The following is a 20,701-nucleotide window of genomic DNA, read 5'->3' on the forward strand; positions in this document are numbered from 1 at the left end:
GCAGTAATCTTGTTTATATATTATGTACAACATCACTTTACTTAGCCTTGTTGCTGTGTGACCTCAAAGAATTGAATCTTGAGCTGTTACTTTTAGTGTTGCCATCACCTGCATGAGATTCAAGTGACTCGGCACCAGACACGTAGAAACAGACGGCCGAAAGAGTACCCGGCACTGTGCGAAGATAGTGAGCTTGCCACAACCCCCAGATACCCGGTGTGCCGAATCGTGAAACCTCGCAAAAGTGATCATTTCCCCATGCCTAGAATTCCTACTCAGCGAGGCCGCCAACGAAGATGACAACATGCCAAATCGCGGGGAGGAATTCAAAGAAAGCTTCCTTTCATTTATTTGCTGGTTTATTTATTTATAATACCTCAAGGTCCCCGTCATTGAGGGACATTGCGTGAGAGGCGAGTGCAGTCGAAGCAAGAACAATAATGATAAACACAGCAACACATACATACACCCGGCCGCAAAATATTACGGACCATGAAATTTTAGAAAAAGCTGAATATCTCCGCAACCTCACAACGCAGTCTGGTATGTGCAATTCGGGCATCGGCTAGAATATGTTAAGAACATTTTCGTATAATGTTCTACTGGATACTGCTACAGGCTTCTTGGAAATTTAACGTTTTGTGCGATTCCGTGGTCCGTAAACTTTTGTGGCCGAGTGTACATTCCTATGATTTATTGCTGATACACCTGATTTCTTTGATGATAGGTTTGAAGCCAGCAGGGTTGGTGATTGTAGCAGTATGGCTGCGAAGGTAATTACAGTCACACGCAGTAAGCATAGAAAGGAATGTTGGAGCATTATAATGTTATATTATCTATTAATGATATAATATACTATGGACGCGTAGATGGATGACAGCATTCGGGTTGGTGGTGCAGTATACATGATGGACGAATTTGATGAGATCGTTGTTAGGCGGTAGTGAATTTAAAAAAATAGAAAGAAAGAGAAGAACTTCTAATAAAGATTTAGTCGAGACGTTCTGCGACAACCAGCACGGGCAGGTAGATCAAATCCGCATGTTTTGGTCCAGTGGGATGCTCGGCACTCGTCCTGTCTTTGTATGTCCATAAGCAAAGAAAGCAAGCTTTCTTTGCTTTATGGAGAGAAGAGATAAGTACAGCGCCATAACTGACTCTCAGACGCGGGCCCTCCTGGTTTGGATAAACATAAGAATTGCATGGCATTATACGTTGCATAGGATGAAAGTAAACAAAATTGTATGCATTAACATTATACCTCACTAAGGCTTCACTTCACATTGATTCCAACGGGTGCATGGGATCCTCGTATTTGTTCTGGCTGTTGTTCATTGTTTTGCCTACTGAACAGAATTTTCAGCAAGACAGTGTTATTGATGAATAAGAAAAGTGATCCAAGAAGCCAAAGTGAAGTGTGGGAGAACTGAAGGACTCATTCACTAATTCTGAATAGAACATTTTATTGTGAAAAGTGAGAGTATTGAATGAATGGTGTTCCTTCATATTCAAAGACATACACCTTTCTCGCACCACTGCAAAGAAAAAGAGAAAATAAAATGGACATTGTAGAGCCTAAATCAGCTTAAACTGCTGCCAGCTTGTACATATTGACACGTGTACTTATATTTATCGGGCGACCACGTTTCGCCGCCTAACAAATCTTATCGCACAGCGCGGGACGCGCTTGCATGTATCCGACGTTTCTGGAAAGTTATCGACGCTTCTATCCGCGTGTCTGTTGTCGCCGAACCTTGTGTTATCAGATTTCATCGCGTGACACGAATGGTGTAGAACTTTGTGGAAGACACGCGGGTCCCATCAGTTAATCTGGAACATTCGACGACTGATCTATAAAAGCCGACGCGCTTGACCCGCTAATCAGATTTCCGACGATCGCCGACTGTGTTCGCCGCTTTCGTTGTGCTCTAAGTGTAGCCTGTTTTGTGGGCACAAGTTCGCCCAATAAAAGTTAGTTTTCTCGTTCACAGTATTGCTACTGTGTTGTTCAGCGTCACCACCACGTGACAATATTGCCGTGACGATTATGCAAGGGTTGATTTACGCGATGACGCAAGATATGCTTGCATCTAGGCAAAATTAATTATTTAATGTTCCGTCAGTGAAGTAAAAAATGCGTTTGATAAACTGTAGTGGTCAACTAAAATATTAAATCTTAAGAATTGAGGGAACACTTCAGCGACAGAATTGCAAGCTTCCAGAGTTTTCTGACCTGACCGTATCCAATAACTCAATTTGACATATTTAGTGTATTCTTTGGGTGTATAAATAGTAGATTGCCTTTAATCTACTAAATGACCCATGAATGCACAATGTTCAAGGAATTATTCAGGCTTTTATGACTATTTCTAATGTACCAAAACTTGGATCAGCAAGTAAAAACAGTGAAAGAACAAAGAATAAAATGTTCATAATGAGAAAATTATGTTTTGTAAAACGACATGCTATAGTAGAATATTTTTATATTTCATATAGAAGGATTGACATTTGGGCGAGTTGGTACTGGTTGACCATCTTGAAGGGGCAGCGAAATATGACCAATACAGAAGGCAGGAACTGTCCTGTGTGTTCCTGCCTTCTGTATTCGCCATATTGCGCTGCCCCTTCAAGATGCTTATATTTCGTGCGTCATGAATCGCAAACAAAATAGCAGAAACATTTCGAGCTCAGTGTTGCGCGCATGCTTCAGTTTCGTACTCGGCCTTAAAGGCCAGAAAGTATCTGTGAGCATTGAAGGAGTGAAACAAAGAAAGTAGCAGTTCTTGCCCAAAAGATGAAGCACCGATTGTGATAGAAAATTAGTAGACAGCTATATGAAGTAATGATAATATCTTTATCAGCCATATATAGACTCGTATACATTCTCTTCCTGACTAAATTAACAAGCACAGTGTCATGCACGCACAGGCAAACAAGCACATTTCACTCACTGAGCGCGGACGCTTGCTGTCAAAACACTGGCGTTGTAAGGGCGGCAGCAGCAGTGAGTGACTTGCCCTTTGTGCTGTCGTTTGCTTCAATGCGAAGTAAATTACAAGAACACAGTGTATTCGAAGCTATCAATCCTTCAGTGCACCTAGACTCTGTACTCGTCGCAGATCGCTTTTCAGCTAGCGCCTACACTCAGCCACCGCCAGATTAACCCCCCCCCTCCCCCCGGTGCCTTTCGAGATTGAGTCACCATCCTCAGCTCACCCTTGCATGCTTTCACTTGCACCTACAGCATACAGTGCGTGGCCACGCTGTTATCACACTTGGACTGTATAGGATAACATCAAGGCGACGACGACGGTGGAAATGCGTCTGGAGCGTCCATACCTTGCTATTGCAATAAAACAACTAGCAGAGCCCTGACACCACTATCTGCTAAATGTCTTCGAACCGTTGCTTCCAAATCACTTGCTCTCACTCAAAGTGAGAGTGTGTGCCTCCCGCTTACGTTGTATCACACAGGGATGTACCAGCGCCTTTCGTGGTCTTTGCTATTCGTCCATTGTATGAAAACAGTTACCGTATTTACTCAATTGCAATGGCGTTTTTTTAATGATTTCAGTTGCTTGAACTCAACCCTTGCATTACATTTGAATAACGCCAGAATTTACGATGTTAAAACAAATATTCTAAATTCCGTGGTTTTTAACGTTACACTGCCAACCTGCGTCTTTACGTCTTGATTTTATCCATAGACAAGTCGATGGAAGTCAAAACATTGTTGGAATAATCGATGCCATTTTTGCTGCGCTTGTGATTGGTGTTACGGTTATGGTGCTGCATTACCGTGTGCCTTTTCGCGCTTTGACTACGTTCATTCACAATGTTATGGCGACGCAGAGCGTTCGGTGTGATGGCTGCTTCGAGGGATGAGCAATTTTATTTTGATCGCCAAGGAGCTGGGAAACCCTGCCACGGCTCGACCGTCTGACCGGCTTGACGTCAGTGTGTGTACGATTCTCGGATGGTGGCACCAATGGGAGGCCTTTTGTTGTAAATGTGGGGCTGGTTGGAAGGGCCTCGTAGCGTTTTGTGTGGTCTTTTAAGAAATACTTAATCTCAAACGAGCTTGATGGCATGGATGACTTGATTCTCGAGTGATGACTTTCGGAAATAGTTTCGCTTTCGTGAGACTTGGCTCGTTTCGGCATTGAACCCCTCGAAGTATATGGCTGACAGTGTTCTTGGCACTGATAACGAGCTTGGCATAGCACCAGAAACTGTTGTCAGGGGTCCTTTTGGTGCCGAGTCACGCAGAATTTTGCAAAAGTGAAACTATCTCCCTAAGTGATCGTCCGGGAATACCGCCCAAGGAAAGATCCATCTCCTCGGTCGACGATAAGTGAACTCGTTTCCGAATTGATTCCTTGAATAAGGTACCATTTCTCTTTTTATTCATGTCCCGTTGCACGCGCGGTTTTATCCTTTTTTATTTTGCGCATTGAAAAGTCGACCCTCGTGTTACAATCACAGTTGCATTACATTCAAGTAAGTACGGTAGGCCTAAACAACACGTGACTCCTGGCACACTTTTCGCAGCCCATCTTGGTTTGTTTGAAGGTCTTCTCCGCTTTTTAGGACGCAACTCTTAGGCGCCCGTTCCTGCGGCAAGCGTCGGCTGTGCCCATGGCATCTTCGTATCAGAGCCCGGTTGGCTTCCAACCTGGCTCAGTCCTGGTCAGATTGTCTGTACTAGCCAATACAGTGAAACCTCGTTAAATGGTAGTTGGCCGGAGCTTGGAAAAAGTATGTACTAAATGGTAGTACTGCCTAACCGAAATAGCATGAGATTGCCCGCTTACCTGTCAAATACGGAACTCAGATAGAGTGTGATGATAGGGCAAAAACATGCAGTATTTATTCACTGCATGCGATAGAAGCCTGTCATTTTTGTTTGATGTCGTGGCGGCCTAGCAGTGATGACGGTGGCCTCAAGCTTACTGAATCTGTGAGTCGGCTTTTCAGCCAGCCCCCTCTTCTTGGCAAACACACGCATGGCAGATTCCTCGTTTGCATTGTATATTCTCTGTCCACGGGCACGGTAGGGCAGCAGAAGTTGTGGGGCGCCTTTTTTGTTGCGGGGTGCTGTTCTTGTCGCGATGACTGCATTAATGAGGCTGACATAAGGCGCAGTTTTTGCCACTGTCAAGCCCAAAGTGCATGTGCTGTCGCTTTCTGTGTCGTCCTCATCACTGTCGTTAGGTGACACTTCGGCAACAGACGCAACGATTACGAAAAGTTGAACCTCATGGCTGACATCGTCTTGCGGTCACAGCAGCTCTGCCGAGCAACTTCGCATTCCAACTGCCACACACCATAGTCGACAGTAGATCCATGTCGCATGCAATTGCCGACTTCTTTGTGCCACGTTTGATAGCACGAACGGTGCCCAATTTTTCTTCTATGATGAGCACCTGGTGTTTTTTATCCGAGCTTCGGCATGATGCAAGTCCTTGTTTGCACGACGCTGAAATGACATGGATGTGGATGTGGCTTCACGCGCAAATGCACAGGACACTTGGAGGCCGTTGTTCAGATCTCTGAGGCTTGTTCTGACAGGCAGTCCGATGGGGATGATGACGCACTGCCGTGACTGCGCGACGAAAAGTGGAAACCGATATGTACGCAATAAGCTGGTACGGTTTATGTGGATTATGTTCAATGGCAGCTGAGTCCGTGATTGGACTTTACTACTTTAAAACTAACGAGGTTTTACTGTATATCACGACATGAAAACATATACAGCTGCGCTCAAATTTCGCATTAGGGAGTATCGTAATCATAGGTGAATTTTTTTTCTGTGGAAGAAGGAAAAAGAGTGAAACTGAGTGGCATTTGACAGTCTTGAAATAGTGATGAAAAATGTAAACAAGGCTTATGGGAAATGGGCCCTTACCACAAGACAGTTGGGTGGTAAGTTCTAGCCACCGAGTGGGCAGATAGCATGAGATAGTGCAGAGCGGAGAGCGGGTGGCAAGCGCCGATAGGGATAAAGTCGTCACTAAATGCTTCCACGAACAGAGCAATGCCTTTAAGGGTCATCCAACCATGTAGGTCCGAATTCCCTAGAGTCCCGATTTAACGTAAAATAAACTGCACAAACTAAGGACCACAGAGAGAGCATGACACAAGGACAGGTGCAGCCTTGTAACTAACTTTTATTCTACCAAGTCCACATATAAGTACAACCCATAAATACACAACTACATGTGTGCGGCAAGACCTATAGCATCAAAAATAACTTAATTTCTGTTCAGGCAACATGCACTACGCTCTTCAATGAACCCCCTCTCACTTTTGTGCAGATAAACTGAGGTATCACTTACACACTCAAGTCCCTTCTTATATGGTATGCCTCGTGTATCTTCCTCGTTCCGCTATTACAGCACTGGCACAAAATCTTTACTTCTTTCAGGAGTGGCTTACACATGTGCACCGAGCATGGATGCGAAGAAGTATGTTCATGTATAGGAAGTAGAAATAGGTTGCAAGGGTGCAAAAAAAGCGTACCAATTCCTACGTACGTATAGATTGTAGTGTTGTGGTAGTCTATCGGAAAGCCCTTTCATGAGGCAAAGTTACATAGTCCAAACCGGAAAGTGTGTGAACTTATGCTTGCGTCAGCATGAATTGTCAAATGAGAATGACACAAATGGGACCTTCCTGTCCACGGCTCGGCCCTTCTGTGTAAGCCCTTCCTGAAAGAAGTAAAGGTTTTGCGTTGGTGTCACAATAGCTGAGTGAACGTCCTGCTAAATTCTGTATTTTCCTTCATGTGTGCTCTTAAGTTACTATTATTCATTTGATCTGACTTTACTGTTTTATTTTAACAGATAATTCTACATTATATAGCACTAAGTCCATAGATATTAAGCAATTTATGCATTATAATTTAGAATAATCCATCCATTTCTTGACCCATCTCCCATAGTGGATAGGAGCCACATACGTGATAGGAAGAAGAAAAAGAGGGAGATACGCGAGACGTACCATATAAGAAAGAAGGGACTTGATTGTGCATGGGACACAAGTGTTATCCCGCAACCTTGTGCTTAGCAGCACAACACCACAGCCGCTCCAGGCACCCCTAATTTTCTGCCACCAAGCCTCCAATTGCCTCTTACTAATCTCAATTGCGGACATGTTTACTTTCCGCCTGCTATCCCTGAACCCAAGGGCTTCTAGGAGGCCAGAGGAGCATAAACCGACATCTGGGTAGATATATTCACATAGTACTAAAACATGTTCCATTGTTTCCCTAGTTTTACCGCAGGAAGAATATGCTTTTTATTGCGAAAGCAATACTGCTCGCACTTTCGGCCCATCGGTGGTCGTAGCGCCTCCTTACACAGCTGCGCATCACGTGACCGTGTGACGTCACGCCAGACCGAGAGACTGGGCCCCAGCTCGCGGCATCGATGGTGGAGGCGAAGCCTTGCGCGCCACTGCTGCGGCGCTACCGAGAGAGGGCGCTCGCTGGTGTGACGTCACGCTAGGAGGACAAATGGGGCTACAGCTCGGCTCCTCGCAGTGGTCGGCGTGCTGCCTTGCGCTATGTCGGATGATGTATAGCCATAAGTTTAACAAAGGGCAACCATGTCCACACCATCAGCCGAACCAAGGCGCAGCCAAGGGTATTGCTTTCGCAATCTTCCAGGCTTAACCAAGCTAAGCCTTCAGCCAATTTTTTCTTTGTTGTTGTACCTCGCTTCATAACTACGCACTCTAAGGCATCCTTATCTCGCTTTGAAAAGTAAGGAGTTTCCCTCTGAGTTATCATAAATTGTTTCTTTCCTGATTTTGTTGTAGACTGCAGCTGTTAGATGCCCATTCCTATGGCGAGGGTCAGCGTCGACATCCTTTGTAACCGAGTGAACGAGCACAGTGAAGGATGAAAGAGCGAGCATGCGAAGAGCGTGAGAAGGAAAGCAGAAGAGAAGGGAACGTATGACAAAAGCGTGAGAAGAAAAGCATAGTGCCAAGAAAAACGGGCTCCGCAGCAACGATGGCTACGAGATGGCGCCAGAGTAACATGTGCCGTTTGTTCCCCGATGTCCCCACTGATATCATATATAGAAACAAAGTGCTGCACAAGCGGAGATCTGTCTGTGGCTGCTGCTGTGAATCACGCTCACGCATCACCCATGCACTGCCTCTCGCGATCTCCTGATTAGCGAGGCAGACGCGCACCTTGCTTTATTTGCTACGTACAGCACGGGACAGATTGTCTGTGCCAGTCAATATATCGCACACTCAAAACACATAGAGCTCTGCTCAAATTCCACATTAGGGGGCATAGTAATCATTGGTGAATTTTTTCCCTCTTAGGTAGTTACTCATAGCAGGGCCGCGATTTTGCAGTGATGGCTTTTCCGATGCTAATGCCTTTCGGCACGTTTCGCGTTCATGATTGGCCAAGAGACACTCTGTTCCGGGCGGAGTATCGAACGCGGCCACTCACAAATGCGAAAAGCGCCGAAACGCATTAGCATCGGGAAAAGACATCACTACAAAATCGCGGTCCAGGTTTTTTTTTTCATTGCCACCACCAATGAAATTGTCTCAGCCTCCCTGGCTTTGTGTTTGATGTTCTTCGTTGCTATGTTGCTTACTATACAGGTCGCATGCTTGCTGGTAAGCTTTCAGTTCTTTTCCTCCACTGTGAGTCAATGTTTTTCCTGTACAAATACCTGAATGCTCTCGAAACCCATTTACATTCTTTTGTATTCTTCATTCTTTCTTCAAAACTTGTCCAGGCCATATTTATTTATTTTATTAGCATAGTTCCAAGGCCCGAGGACATTACAGGAAGGAGTGGTAAGTAAGAAATGTTTGCACAGTAAACGAAAAAAAAAAAGATATAGTTGTAGTAAGTAAAGAAAACATGTTAGCAAAAGGCTTCATGAATGGCAGTCTTGAAGCTGTTGATGTCAGTGATGGTGGCAATGGAAGTGGGAAGATGGTTCCGTTCTTTGCGTCTTTGAATGAAATATTCACTGTAGGTGTTAGTGCAACAAGATAGCGCACCAACTTAGTAGTTATGGTCTGAATGCGACGACACCTAGACCATATCACCCTGCACAACTTCATTTGCAGTCTTCTTGTGAGGGCTCAATGTGAAGCGTCCCACTGACCTTTCATTGCCATTGAGCCCTAATGGCATACTTTTCTTTTTGAAAAAAAAAAAAAAAGACGACACACATGCACAAAGAATTCCCATCATCAAACTTTCTGAACCACGGCGAACTTTGTTTTTGTACACCTCTATTGTTTATGGTCTCCCTACTCTGCTACCAAACCTCCAATAGCCTCTTACTAATTGCTATTGCGGTCATGTTTACTTCCCCCCTGCTATTCTCGAACCCAAGGGCTGCAAGGAGGCCAAAGGAGCCTAAACCGACAGCTGGGTAGACATGTTCACATTCTAATAAAACATGTTCCATCATTTCCCTAGCAAGCACATGCTTCTTCCTTGGTGCACCTCGCTTTATAACTGCGTGTTCTAAGGCACACTGATCTCATTTCAAAAAGTAAGGAGCTTCCCTTTGAGTTATAATAAACTGTTTCTTACCTAATTTTGTTCTTTCCTTTTAGGTAGTTACTCATAGCAGGCTTCTTTTCTATTGCCACCACCCATGAGATTATCTCGGCCTCTCCAACTTTGCATTTGGCGTTCTTTGTTATAAACTGTTTCTTTCCTAATTTAATTCTTTCCTCTTTGGTAGTTATTGTCGCAGGCTTCTTTTCTATTGCCGCCACCCGTGAGATTGTCTCAGCTTCTCTGACTTTGCATTTGGCGTTCTTTGTTGCCATTTGCTTACTATACTGGTTGCACACTTGCTGATAAGCCTCCTAATTATTTTCCTCTACTGTCAGACAATGTTTTTCCTGTACAGCTATATACAAACTTCGCAGTCACCACTTGCCACAGTGGTCTATACTAAAACAATGTCCAACTGGCAAGTATTTATTGTGATATGCGCCACACCAAGACTAATGTAAAACCTGGTACATTAGTACAAATTTCTGCAGGAACAGTACAGCACTGGTGAGACTCATACAACAACATGTTGGACTAATGCGAATCTCTATTAGAATTTTTGATATGGCATGCTTTCCGAAGACTTGAGATTTCAGGACTATTTGAACCACGGCATTTATGTTTTATAGTACTGTTCTTTATTGCACAGTGGAAAAGATTTTTTTTACTTAATGCCAGGTGCATATGAGCTGCTTCTTCTGATTACATTTCTTTCTCTTGTTTACATTTATGTCTGTTTTTGTAACTTTGTGTGTTTGCAGTATGTGTGCACGTGGTATATGGGGAACTTAGGTGTATCTTAGTGTAGCCGGCAGTAATGTAGCCTACCTACCCATTTGTCTGCAGTTATCAAACTAAACATGACAACAAACGTTTGCAGAATAATAAAAGAAGTGCAGACAAAATGTATTACCATGCCCTGTTCACAACGCATTCCGTCCAAAGCGTCGTACTCAACTGTTATTGTGTAACTACCAGCAAGGTATTGGCATGACAGCTTGCAGTTCTTGTTGGCCATCAGCTGCTGGAAGAAATTGACTAATGAGTACATTGCGAGCGTTATTGAAGTATAGGCTGTTGTTTGGCACAGAAAATGCAGTAGAAGCAGCACTTGCTCACCGCAGTCGCTGGAGCTGTTCTTAACTTGGGTTGTTTCATAATACAGTATCTGTGTGGGCTAAGCCAGTGTCCCGGTAGAAATCCTCTCCTTGGTATGATTTGGGTTACTTGGAACGTCTCCTGAATGCATTCGTCCGACACTAACCTGCAATGAAGTCACCAGTATGCAGAAATGCTCATATTAGGCAACAAGTACACTGATTTGAATGAAAATGTTGCATTTGAAACAAAAATAAAGAAAGGCTATAGCAACAAACTTGCCGGTCTTTTCGGTGAGATAGACAGAAAATATCTTCATTGTATGAGTTGTGGTGTGAAGTATATTGCAGTGAAAACAATGCCAGCTCATCCAGGACCACTTGGGGACATTTAAAGTTTGATGATTTATTCTACTTATTTGAGATATTTTTTATTTTATTGAATTCCACCAGAATGTGGAAGTCACGCCTGGAAATCCAACCCTAGACCTTAATTGTACTAAGCTGAAGAATGCATTTACCAGAGAGCCGTCGCAGTGAGCAAACTTTATAGTAATGTAAGTGCAAGACGCAGGCACGCTTTAATTCCTGGGGCACCTGATGACAGGTGTGCTTTGCGCGAGAGCCACAATTTCATACTTCCTTGAAACAAGACATAAGTGTGATTGTCTGCGTGTCTCGCTAGCAAGAGTGTCCACTTCATTCGTCGAATCAAAAGGAAGTGAAGGAAGACGAAACGAACTAACACTTACCCCAAAAAAAGCTTGATCTGTGCTTGACAGCAGGGGGAAAACTGGTAATGCTTTTTGTCATTGTTTCTGCTGTAGCTCATTAGGTAGCCTAGGTAGGCAGCACACTCCGGCTTTATGGAACCCTCGTGTCCAGGTATTTCTCTTCTTGGGCCTTCACCATCGTGAACACAACCCAATCTGAAGCAAACAGGTAAAGCATTTATCGAATGCCCTCGACTGATCTTTCTTTTCTTCTGTGTATATTGAACCACACTATTTTCTAGCATGTTTGTTTTTTACAGCACTGTTCATTTGTTTACTTGTCTTTGTTCACTTATATTCGTTTATTTGTACCTCAAAGTGCATTTCTTTATATTGCATGTTTTTTTGCACTGAGTGTTTATTTGTACCATGTACCAATCCTGCGGCAGCCCTGCCAAAGGGCTGTAGTATGTAAAAATAAATAAATAAATAGATAAATAAATAAATAAATAAATAAATAAATAAATAAATAAATATTGACGATTAGGCAATGGCAAATGACTCCGAGCTTTTGGGCTATGCTCATATGGGCGTGCGTTCCCTTCACTGCTGTCACTTTAGGCACTGTAAAATTAAACCAACTGGTTTATAGATATAGGTGTTAACCATGTATGGTGTTCAATAAAGAAGAGACATATCTTGCATTATAACACTTTGCTTTTTCAAGGGCAGGAACTTGAATTAGAACGCTTGAATATCTCTTGCCACATCAAGTATACTTGCCTAATAATATGTGCAGTTACCCTAAAGCTGGATTTTTCCGTTCTAAGAACGACGAACTACCTTTTTCTTAAAGCCATGAACTGTACTAAAGGGAAGCTATCCCTCGGCAAATGGCGTACAGCCACCCTCCACTTACTACAGCACAAATAGCTGAGGGTACTTGGAAGCTTAGAGGTACATGGCAATAGCTCATAGGATATCTGGGACAAAGCTGTCATCGCTGCCCATGCCACATGGGCACAGAAAATGGCATGAACTTCCTAATGTCTTAAGATTTGATGTCATTTGCATGGTGCCACAAGGGTAATGTTTGAACAAGCAACTTCAGGGCCATTACAACCAGCACAAGCCATTCAGTAAATAAACCACGAGCCTGTAGAAACGTACATTTCACGCGAAGCCGCCATGCTACTTCAGCGAGCCTCAGGCTTGCACAAACTATACTCCGTTATATACATAGCAGTGAACGCTGTGGAGGCTACAGAGACTTCTTGCAGTGGCTTCGTTCGCACTGGGACATAGTTCGATGCTTTTTGAGCACAATTGTGTGCAACAGTTTTTATATAGGCTCAGTAATCGAATGAAACAAGTTTTAATCCCTAGAAATGAACACAAAGGCTGTGCGCGCCTAGTTGCCTTCCGTTCAGGAGTGATGGTGGAGCGTTCGGTTGAGTGGGACGAAAGACTGGGGTGGCGCATGCTTTGCAGTGAGGCACGCGACTACGAAAAATACTGTGGCAGTGCTGTGATCGATGTGGATTGGCCTGCATCAAGGTCTCGCCATTGCAAACTGCATGCGATACATCTCGGAAGGGTCATTCGTACTACTTCGCGCGCCGTTATATGGGTTCAGGCCGCTCAAAATGTGTTTATAATTGAATATGACATGTATTTATGCCTTAGGATACATGCTTTTCTTTCTCTATTTCATTTTTTTTAATGTCGCTCGGTGATTGCGCGTGCATTGTGGTCGCAGTGTCTGCTTTCATTCTACTATGTTATTGTACGGTTCCCTTTGGAGAACAAATGTTTTTTTTTTCTTGAAGCGGCATGTATCTCTAGTGTGTATTTTTGCGCATATAGTTTTCTATCAGTAGGTCTTGCGAAACGCAGACAGAAAAACATAAATGGCCGCTTCAAACAAATAAAACTTATCTGCCCCATACAGTTGAGAACTGGTGACATCACTTTTTTACTTTTGTTGTATCACTTCGATACAGAAGACGAACTTACGAGTGTGCCAGCTCGTGAGCCATAATATCCACGCCTGCGTATAGGCCTGGTTTGTCTTCCCCAAGAGCTACACCGTCAAGTGAACAGAGTCCTCCAACGTAGGCAAAACCTGGATGTTACCGAAGTTTGTTTTTACCGCATTGAGATATCAGCTAACAAAGCTTTACAGAATCATAAAACATATTTTAGAGCGCAGCTCTTACGCGCCCGTTCCTGTGTTGAGCGTCGGCGTGCCTTGTCCTTCCTTGGCGTAACCGAGCAAGCGCAGAGCGCAGTGGAAAATGAAAGACGGCGAAAAAGAGCGCGAGGAGGCTATAGTGAAAACACAAGGCGGAAAGCGGAGTATGGCGAAAGGGTGAGGAGAAAAGAAGACTGCGACAACGAAGAGAGCGCTAGTAGCAAAGCGGAAGAAGCCACCTTGAAGCACCACCAGATGGCGCTCACGTCCGCGCATCCGCGGCAGCGCCAGCTGTCCGGGGAAAAAGAAGAATCAGTAAGCCCACCTTCGCGCATGGCGTTCGCTGCAAGCGTTTCCCGGTAAAGATTGCGATTGCATAAGCTTCTGTTGCCGGGAAGTGGTAACTGTGTGGCCGTTCAATATATAGCGTCGCGGCTCAGCCAATCGGTGCGGTGATCGGTGCGATGTCTCAGTATATCGCGAAATGAAAACACGTATAGAGCTGCGCTCAAATTTAGCATTAGGGAGTATTGTAATTGTCGATTTTTTTTATCACGAGAACGATAATTGCTGGCCGCGCAACTTACCTCCCATGATAGGGCTCATCCTTCCCTTGTACATTCCAGTGATGTCGCGGCTTTAGCAAAAAAAAAAAAAAAGAAGAAAAACGAGAAAAAGATACATGTTGTTTTTGTGCCACAAGAAGTGTGAAGAAATACGAAATACCACTTCTCATGGGCTGTCGTGTGTATTTCGAGACCTTTTCAAGACGAAATAAATAAAATAAATAAATAACCCACCCTGTGATGAAATATCTGATATCAGCGTTATGCAGCCCCATCTTGTAACAGAACATCACCAGTCTCAGTAGGGTGGCCTGACCGTCCATGTAATGTCCGTCCATCATTACAAAATCGTCTTCAAGCTGGAACAAATCACGATACCCCTTTCGACTTGCAGCACTCAGGTGGTTGTTGTAACCTGCTCACCTCGCGTGAGAGACGGAGCATTCCGACGAGTGTAAATTTGATTTGGATTTTGCTCACTGATATGTATCTAAGGTTGACCTGCGTGAAAACAAAACTTTCAGAGGATTGCTTTGACGACAGCTTAAATTACACTGAAGGGGAATAATAAAGAACGTGCCATTAGCAAACTACCATTCGGTAAATGTCAATGAGGGCACTCTTACCGTGACTGCAGATTTGGCAAGTTAAAAGGTTCAGGAAAGGGAAAAAAAAAGGAAGCAGACAAGTTGCGATGCCAAATTGAAGTTAGCCGACCAGCTAGCTCCCCATGACGTCATGGTTTTTCGCAGTACCTTCTCTATTCTGGCTAATTGTTCATCGATCAATGAGGATATTACATTTTATTCTTATTCAAAACAAGTGAACGACTGTGTCAGGCAAGTCTTGCGATCTTTTCGTGCTGAAAAATAACCCAAATTAAAACAATGCATTGAAATTTATTACATCACACTGACGTACCGGTACTGTGGCTTCGGTCCAACAATACAAAAAGGAAGATTTGCCGTCATTTTCTCCTTTGGTAATTATTTGAAGAATGCCTTACCACTGTGAAATGATTTGGTTTCCCTTTATCGCCTTAGCAGTGTCGATACGAATGGATAATTACAGTTAAATGTAGTTCTACGTCATCGTAAAGGCTCGAAGCGAAGTAATTTGAAACAAGTTTTTCGTCAACATGAAATGGTGCCTCTCGCAGCAATAAAATATAGAACTGACGTAACAACCATTTTTTCACTATTCTATTCAACGATATGGGCACCCTGCAATGAAGTTTGCCTGTACATGTCGCGCCACTTCGCAGCGGCGGTGAGCGCCCGCGTGTAGGCCCTCGCCGTCATTTCACTGATTTCACCATTGTCCGTGGTGCGCTCAAGTCCGCCTGAAAGCCTGCTTTTCCAATATTCCAATGGATTCACCGCGGCCTCTTGGCAGCTCCTTCGTGAGAAGTGTGGACAAAAAGAACAAGCGCAGATACTGCTGCGTTAAGGATTGCCACAACAGCGAAGGGGATGTCGGCATCAAATTGTACCGCTTCCGTTCAAAACCGGGGGAAGCAACCCGGCGGCTGAAGTGGATCGTCGCGGTTCGTGTCAGTCTTGCGAATTTCTGTTAAGCTAAGACGTAAATGCAAACACAAGAAAAAAAAAAGATTAAGGCAAACCAGCAGTGGCATCCGTAAAAACAATAAAGCGTCAACTGCGTAAAAACGCGTGAACTGATTCCCGCGGTTGTAAATCAGTTTGCATAGTTGTTTAGCTCTTCTTGCTCCAAAACAAACGCGCAGGTGTTGTTACGTGTCAAATCTAGCTTCGTAAGCGCTCCCTGTTAGAGCTTTGTACGCACTGTGCTTCTTCCTGTGCCAAGATCAAAACGCGAATGCTGGAACTGAGTTCATTCGTGCCGATGTTTTCTCGCGCTTAAAACAACAGAACTAAGGTTGGAGTACACTGCAGCACACGTCGAGTATTCGAAAATTAGCAGTTCTCTCGCGCGCGCTGGCGCATATTTGTTCAGTCTTCACGTTGTTTAGTCTCAGCTGATTGCTCTCTATGATGCTTCAGCGGTAACGCCCTCTCACATTCGAGCCCGAACGACAATACCAGAATATGCTTGAGGCACTATGTCAACGGAAAAAAAAAACACTTACCTGCCAATTCGCCAAAACCTCTACGGTTGTGAGGTGCAAGGCACGCTCCAAGTAATGCTCCAAGCGACAAATGACCGTTGAAAGACGTCCAAGGCCGTATTTGCTCACTTAAGTGGTACAAAATAATAATTTGTAACTCACTTTGAGTTCGACGTCGTAAGCATGCTCTTTTTGTTGTGACAAATACTTCGCGACCTGCTGTGGTTGGTTAGTGGCTATGGTGTTGGGCTGCTAACCACTAGGTAGCGGGATCAAATCCCGGCCTCGGCGGCCGAATTTCTATGCGGTCGAAATACCAGCACACCCGTGTAATTAGGTTTAGATCCACGTTAAAGAACCCCAGGTGGCCCAAATTATTCCGGAGTCCCCCACCACGGCGTGCCTACTAATCAGATCGTGGTAGTCCCAAGCAACAAAAAGACCGCGGCAAAAAGTCGGCCCGACGTCTCCGGCCGACTGCAAAACGGTTGGCCCGACCTCGGCAACCGAGGGCGGCCCAGCTTTGGGGATTGACATTGGCCTAACGTCGGCCGATCGTCGGCAATCGATGTAGGCCCGACCACTGTGGCCGACTTGGCCGACGGCGTCCCATACGAGGGCCTACCAAGGCTTTAGGTACGTAGTCAGTCGGCCAGCCGTAGGGCCATTCTATTTGGCCAACGCAGCCGAGCGCATGCCACACGCGGGCCAGCCATGGCCCTGACGACAATAATGGTCGGCATTGCACCGGCCCGGTGCTGAAAGCCGACGTTGCTTTTGACGCCCCGAATAATCGTAGCTTTTGCATCATGCATTTACAACAGCATGCGCATCATGCATCATGCTTGTGTGGTGGCCGGCATAGAAGTAGCACACGAAAGCGAACGCTTTTTTGTACTTTTCATGCCACATAAGTGCCAGGCAAAAGATTCTGATACAGGTCTTTATTTCTTGTAATTGTATATGTACACCGACACGTTCACAAGTTTCAAACACTAGTTCATATTTGGTGGGCTTGAAGCAGGGTCACGGCGCCTTCTTTCATTCCGGCCTCCATCCCTGTCAGCTGCTCCAACCAACCGGCGTTTTGCGACTCCAGCCACTGATGCTAGTGAAGCGTCAGGGAACGTGCTCCTCACAGATGCTGCAAAAAAGCGGCACATATAAGAAAGCTGCCCCCGCTTTATAGTTCAGTTGGTGAGTCGCATTCCATTTGAAGAAGTGAAACAATCAAAAAGATCATAAGTCAGATATTCACGAAACATTAAAGAAACGACAACAAAGCAATATTAGGGACGTGCAAATCAGTATCGAAGCTGTCAGGAAGAGTGGCTGGACGACACAAATCGTGTAAGTACCGGATAGTTGGTAATTTATATGTCGTTAGCAATAGGGGGAACTGAACACGGAACCATAGCAAAACACGCATACACAGTGGCTACTGTGTCTATAGGTAGCGCGGCTATTTACACCACGATAGGTCTTGTTGCTTCCCGTGAGCACTGTATGAAACAGCCGAGTTGAAACGCTGAGACAAAGAACGCGCCGGAGCCCGGAGCGCGCCAAGCGGCACAAGGAGGTGAATAGGTAAATGTCTGGAGAAGCAAGAGGGGAAGCTTATGGCATGATACATATACTTGCTGACATGATGGCAACGATTATAGGTCTATGTTTTGCAGAAAACAGTTAGCATACATGGGTTAAAGCAGAAACAGCATATACAGCATATATTATATGGTGAAGCAAAACAAACTCCTCAAAAGCAGTGGCAAAATATGGACGCCGCAAGTAGAACTCACTTATTACGGCATTATTTTATTAAAGAAAATGCTAATACTGGACGCAGCAAGATGCAATAAGCAGCAGCTTGTTTGAATGAAGAAAAAAAAAAAACTAAGCATGCAGTTGGTACCGATGTTCGCAACGTGCACTAGAAAGCTGATTGTTATGCCATATTTCTTACTTATATTCGTGATGGCCATGAGCTTCACGAAGGCGTGCTTCCTCCCCTGCGACCCTTTCCAGCTGAACTGCAGTGCAGCTTCATTTGTAAGTATGCCCTGCAGAATAGTGCTCACGGCACGACCGGTGTCCGTTCCTCCGTATCTGGAAAAAAAGTTCACCTGCACGAACCAGCGCACGTAGAGTTAAACCAGACATCCAAATACGTGGTTATCGTGGTCTGTAAAAAATAATGGCCAGGATAAGAAACGCTCTCGTTTTAAATGTTTTAACCACATAAAACAAATATATCTAGAAACAACGTTCTATGACAGAATGGCATATGGCTGCGGTATTGTATGAATGACAAAATGAAAATAAACCAAATATTAAACATGAATACATAGTTTCTCTAAAAAGAAAACACAGCATGTCATTCACCATCTGTTCCATGCGGGAATCTGAAGCTAAATATTCCTCTAAGATACGCTTTAGAGCCGCCCAAGGAAACATGAGGACAGGAAGGATAGGTTTATCGACTTTGGTCGGAATATCAGTGAAAAAAAAAACCATCCAAGCAGCTCGATAAATGAATACAACACATAGTTGCACAAACAAAATAGCACGCAGACTGCCACGAGACAAATGTATAGGTATACATAACGTCGAGACCGCGGTGACAAAGTATTACACGTAAACTACGAAAATGCAACAAAAGAAAAATTGAGGAAGAACTTACATATGGGCTATCCGCAGGGTTTCACATACGTGTCTTCTTGTCTGATGTTCCTAGATCTACTCTAGTCCACATGCGGTGAAGCGCGCCACACACAATCCATTCTTACCTGCAATGCACCAGACGTATATCATACAGGTATTTACAGTTATGTTTTTTCATCTGTGGGAAGGAACGAAAGCAACTTCTAATTAATTATGACTTTTCCGCAATAATAACCAGACAAGCGTCTTACCCAATTTCTTCCCGAATGGTGATAACAGTTCCGAGCGTAGCAGGTCATTCGCACACTGTGCTTCAATTTAAGCAGTGTCGTTCCAGTGTTTCCTAGAGAAAAATTAACGAGAATACAAGACGAAAAAATAATATTAGAAATATATGCATACGTACGTCTCACATTTCCCTGTCCCAACTCTCGAACGCTTGATCCGTTCTAATGTAAAGCCTCTTTTTTTTTTTTTCCTGTCAGAAAAAATAAGCCCGAAAGACAAGGAGTTTATCATACGTTGCAAAACCATTTACACAATACAAAGCGACCTTTGTTCACTTGAAAAAGACAGTCATGCATTACACAACGTGAAATTAAAATGCCACTTACGAGTACGCATATCTTGAACGGCGAGATACGGCGGCTCCACTGCATGTAAAGGGCTTGCGCTGTTCTTGTACATGTCACTTTTGTGTAGCTTGCGTTTATATGCGCAGTCCATGATAACAGAAATGCACCAACTAGTCTACCATGAGACGCGGAACGAGCTGGCATCCAGAGCTAGCATTTGGCGGCAACTCACGCACCCGCGCCATTTGGCGGGAACTCGCCTGCGCCCCTGCAAGCAAGCGGCGTTGGCCTGACGAAGAAAAAATAGACAGCAAGGAAAGTCCCGTTTCGCTTTCTCGCCCCGTCCTCGCTGGTGGGAGCTGATGCTGACAGAGAGAATCGCCCGTCCCTGCTTTCCAAGAACCTCTTCATTCCTTCTGGGAGAGGGAGAGGCGACAGCCCAAGACGACCTCGGTTCCCCACACTTTTCCTTTTTTTTTTCGTTTTTCAGGCGCTTCCTGTGAGCGCGTTGCCGTTTCCTTTTGGTGTGTGTGCTGTGCACGTGCGTGCGTGCGTGTGTGTAATGAAAATCTGCGTTCTATATTTTGCAGGGATTGGTAGCGCTATACGAATATGTATATACCTTATGTGAACAATAATTTTGACTTCTTCAACGTGTCGAACAGTACTTTGGGTGCTATGTACGTTAGCATGTAGGTTCTGTTTTCTTGTTTGGGAGTATTGTACAAATACCGTATAATCTTGATTGGTTTCCTTTTGTACTTGCTCAGTATTGTATACCTGTTATTACCGGGTGCAATTGTCTTTGTTTTAAAAGTGTCGCTGTAAAGGCTCTGCCAAGCGAAAGGGGGCTGCGGCTTTGTCAATCAGTATCTGACAGCTTTTTCTGCGCCTCTGCTGTCTGTACCTTTACAAGGCAGAAATAAATAATTTGAATTTTAATAAGTATTTATCGTCAAAGCATCACGTCTATATGTGCACGAAGTTCGATAGATGCATGCATGCATACACAGTCAATACGCTTTCCAGAGAGCTTTGCACGAAAATGGTAGATATGCTTCACAGGAGACGGCGCTTGAAAAAACACTCATGATATACCATGAATTTATTAATTCTTAACTGCTTGATTGTTGAACGTCATTAGTTAATTGAGCGAAAATTGGAAGAATTTGATCTAACTCTAGTTCTTCCCAATCAAATCCACGTCGACAGCAGAAATGTTCTATTTTATGATTTACATTGATTGGCATGCA

At 44.2% G+C, this 20,701-nt stretch overlaps 1 protein-coding gene and 1 long non-coding RNA gene across 8 annotated transcripts in view; both read right to left on the reverse strand.

Annotated features, from left to right (window-relative positions):
* Nucleotides 1–1,446: 1,446 nt before the first annotated feature.
* The window catches only part of LOC126545085 (venom metalloproteinase BumaMPs1-like), a 38,158-nt gene continuing 18,903 nt past the window's right edge, over nucleotides 1,447–20,701 (reverse strand). The window contains exons 7-14 of one of the 3 annotated variants that reach the window (XM_055078212.2): nucleotides 14,547–14,624; nucleotides 14,358–14,482; nucleotides 14,145–14,194; nucleotides 13,380–13,488; nucleotides 11,403–11,579; nucleotides 10,673–10,817; nucleotides 10,467–10,574; nucleotides 6,151–6,710 (exon numbers count right to left, since the gene is read on the reverse strand). In XM_055078212.2, the coding sequence (XP_054934187.1) occupies nucleotides 6,633–6,710; nucleotides 10,467–10,574; nucleotides 10,673–10,817; nucleotides 11,403–11,579; nucleotides 13,380–13,488; nucleotides 14,145–14,194; nucleotides 14,358–14,482; nucleotides 14,547–14,624 (870 nt within the window). In that variant the 3' untranslated portion in view covers nucleotides 6,151–6,632. Of the gene's footprint in view, nucleotides 1,536–6,150; nucleotides 6,711–10,466; nucleotides 10,575–10,672; nucleotides 10,818–11,402; nucleotides 11,580–13,379; nucleotides 13,489–14,144; nucleotides 14,483–14,546; nucleotides 14,625–20,701 lie in introns of those variants that run through there. The other 2 variants (XM_055078211.1, XM_055078210.1) reach the window with 2 other exon arrangements.
* On the reverse strand, nucleotides 17,142–20,301 carry LOC126545086 (uncharacterized). 5 transcript variants are annotated; one of them, XR_008615146.1, is made up of 6 exons: nucleotides 19,488–19,502; nucleotides 19,287–19,351; nucleotides 19,125–19,216; nucleotides 18,893–19,051; nucleotides 18,176–18,335; nucleotides 17,142–17,356 (listed from the first exon to the last, which is right to left on the reverse strand). It is a non-coding gene; the product is annotated as an uncharacterized lncRNA (long non-coding RNA). The 5 variants fall into 5 exon arrangements; XR_008615145.1 differs by having other exon boundaries at nucleotides 18,893–18,998; nucleotides 19,280–19,351; XR_008615144.1 differs by having other exon boundaries at nucleotides 19,280–19,351.

This window comes from Dermacentor andersoni, chromosome 10, assembly GCF_023375885.2.
Source record: "Dermacentor andersoni chromosome 10, qqDerAnde1_hic_scaffold, whole genome shotgun sequence".
Taxonomy (NCBI): Eukaryota; Metazoa; Arthropoda; class Arachnida; order Ixodida; family Ixodidae; genus Dermacentor; species Dermacentor andersoni.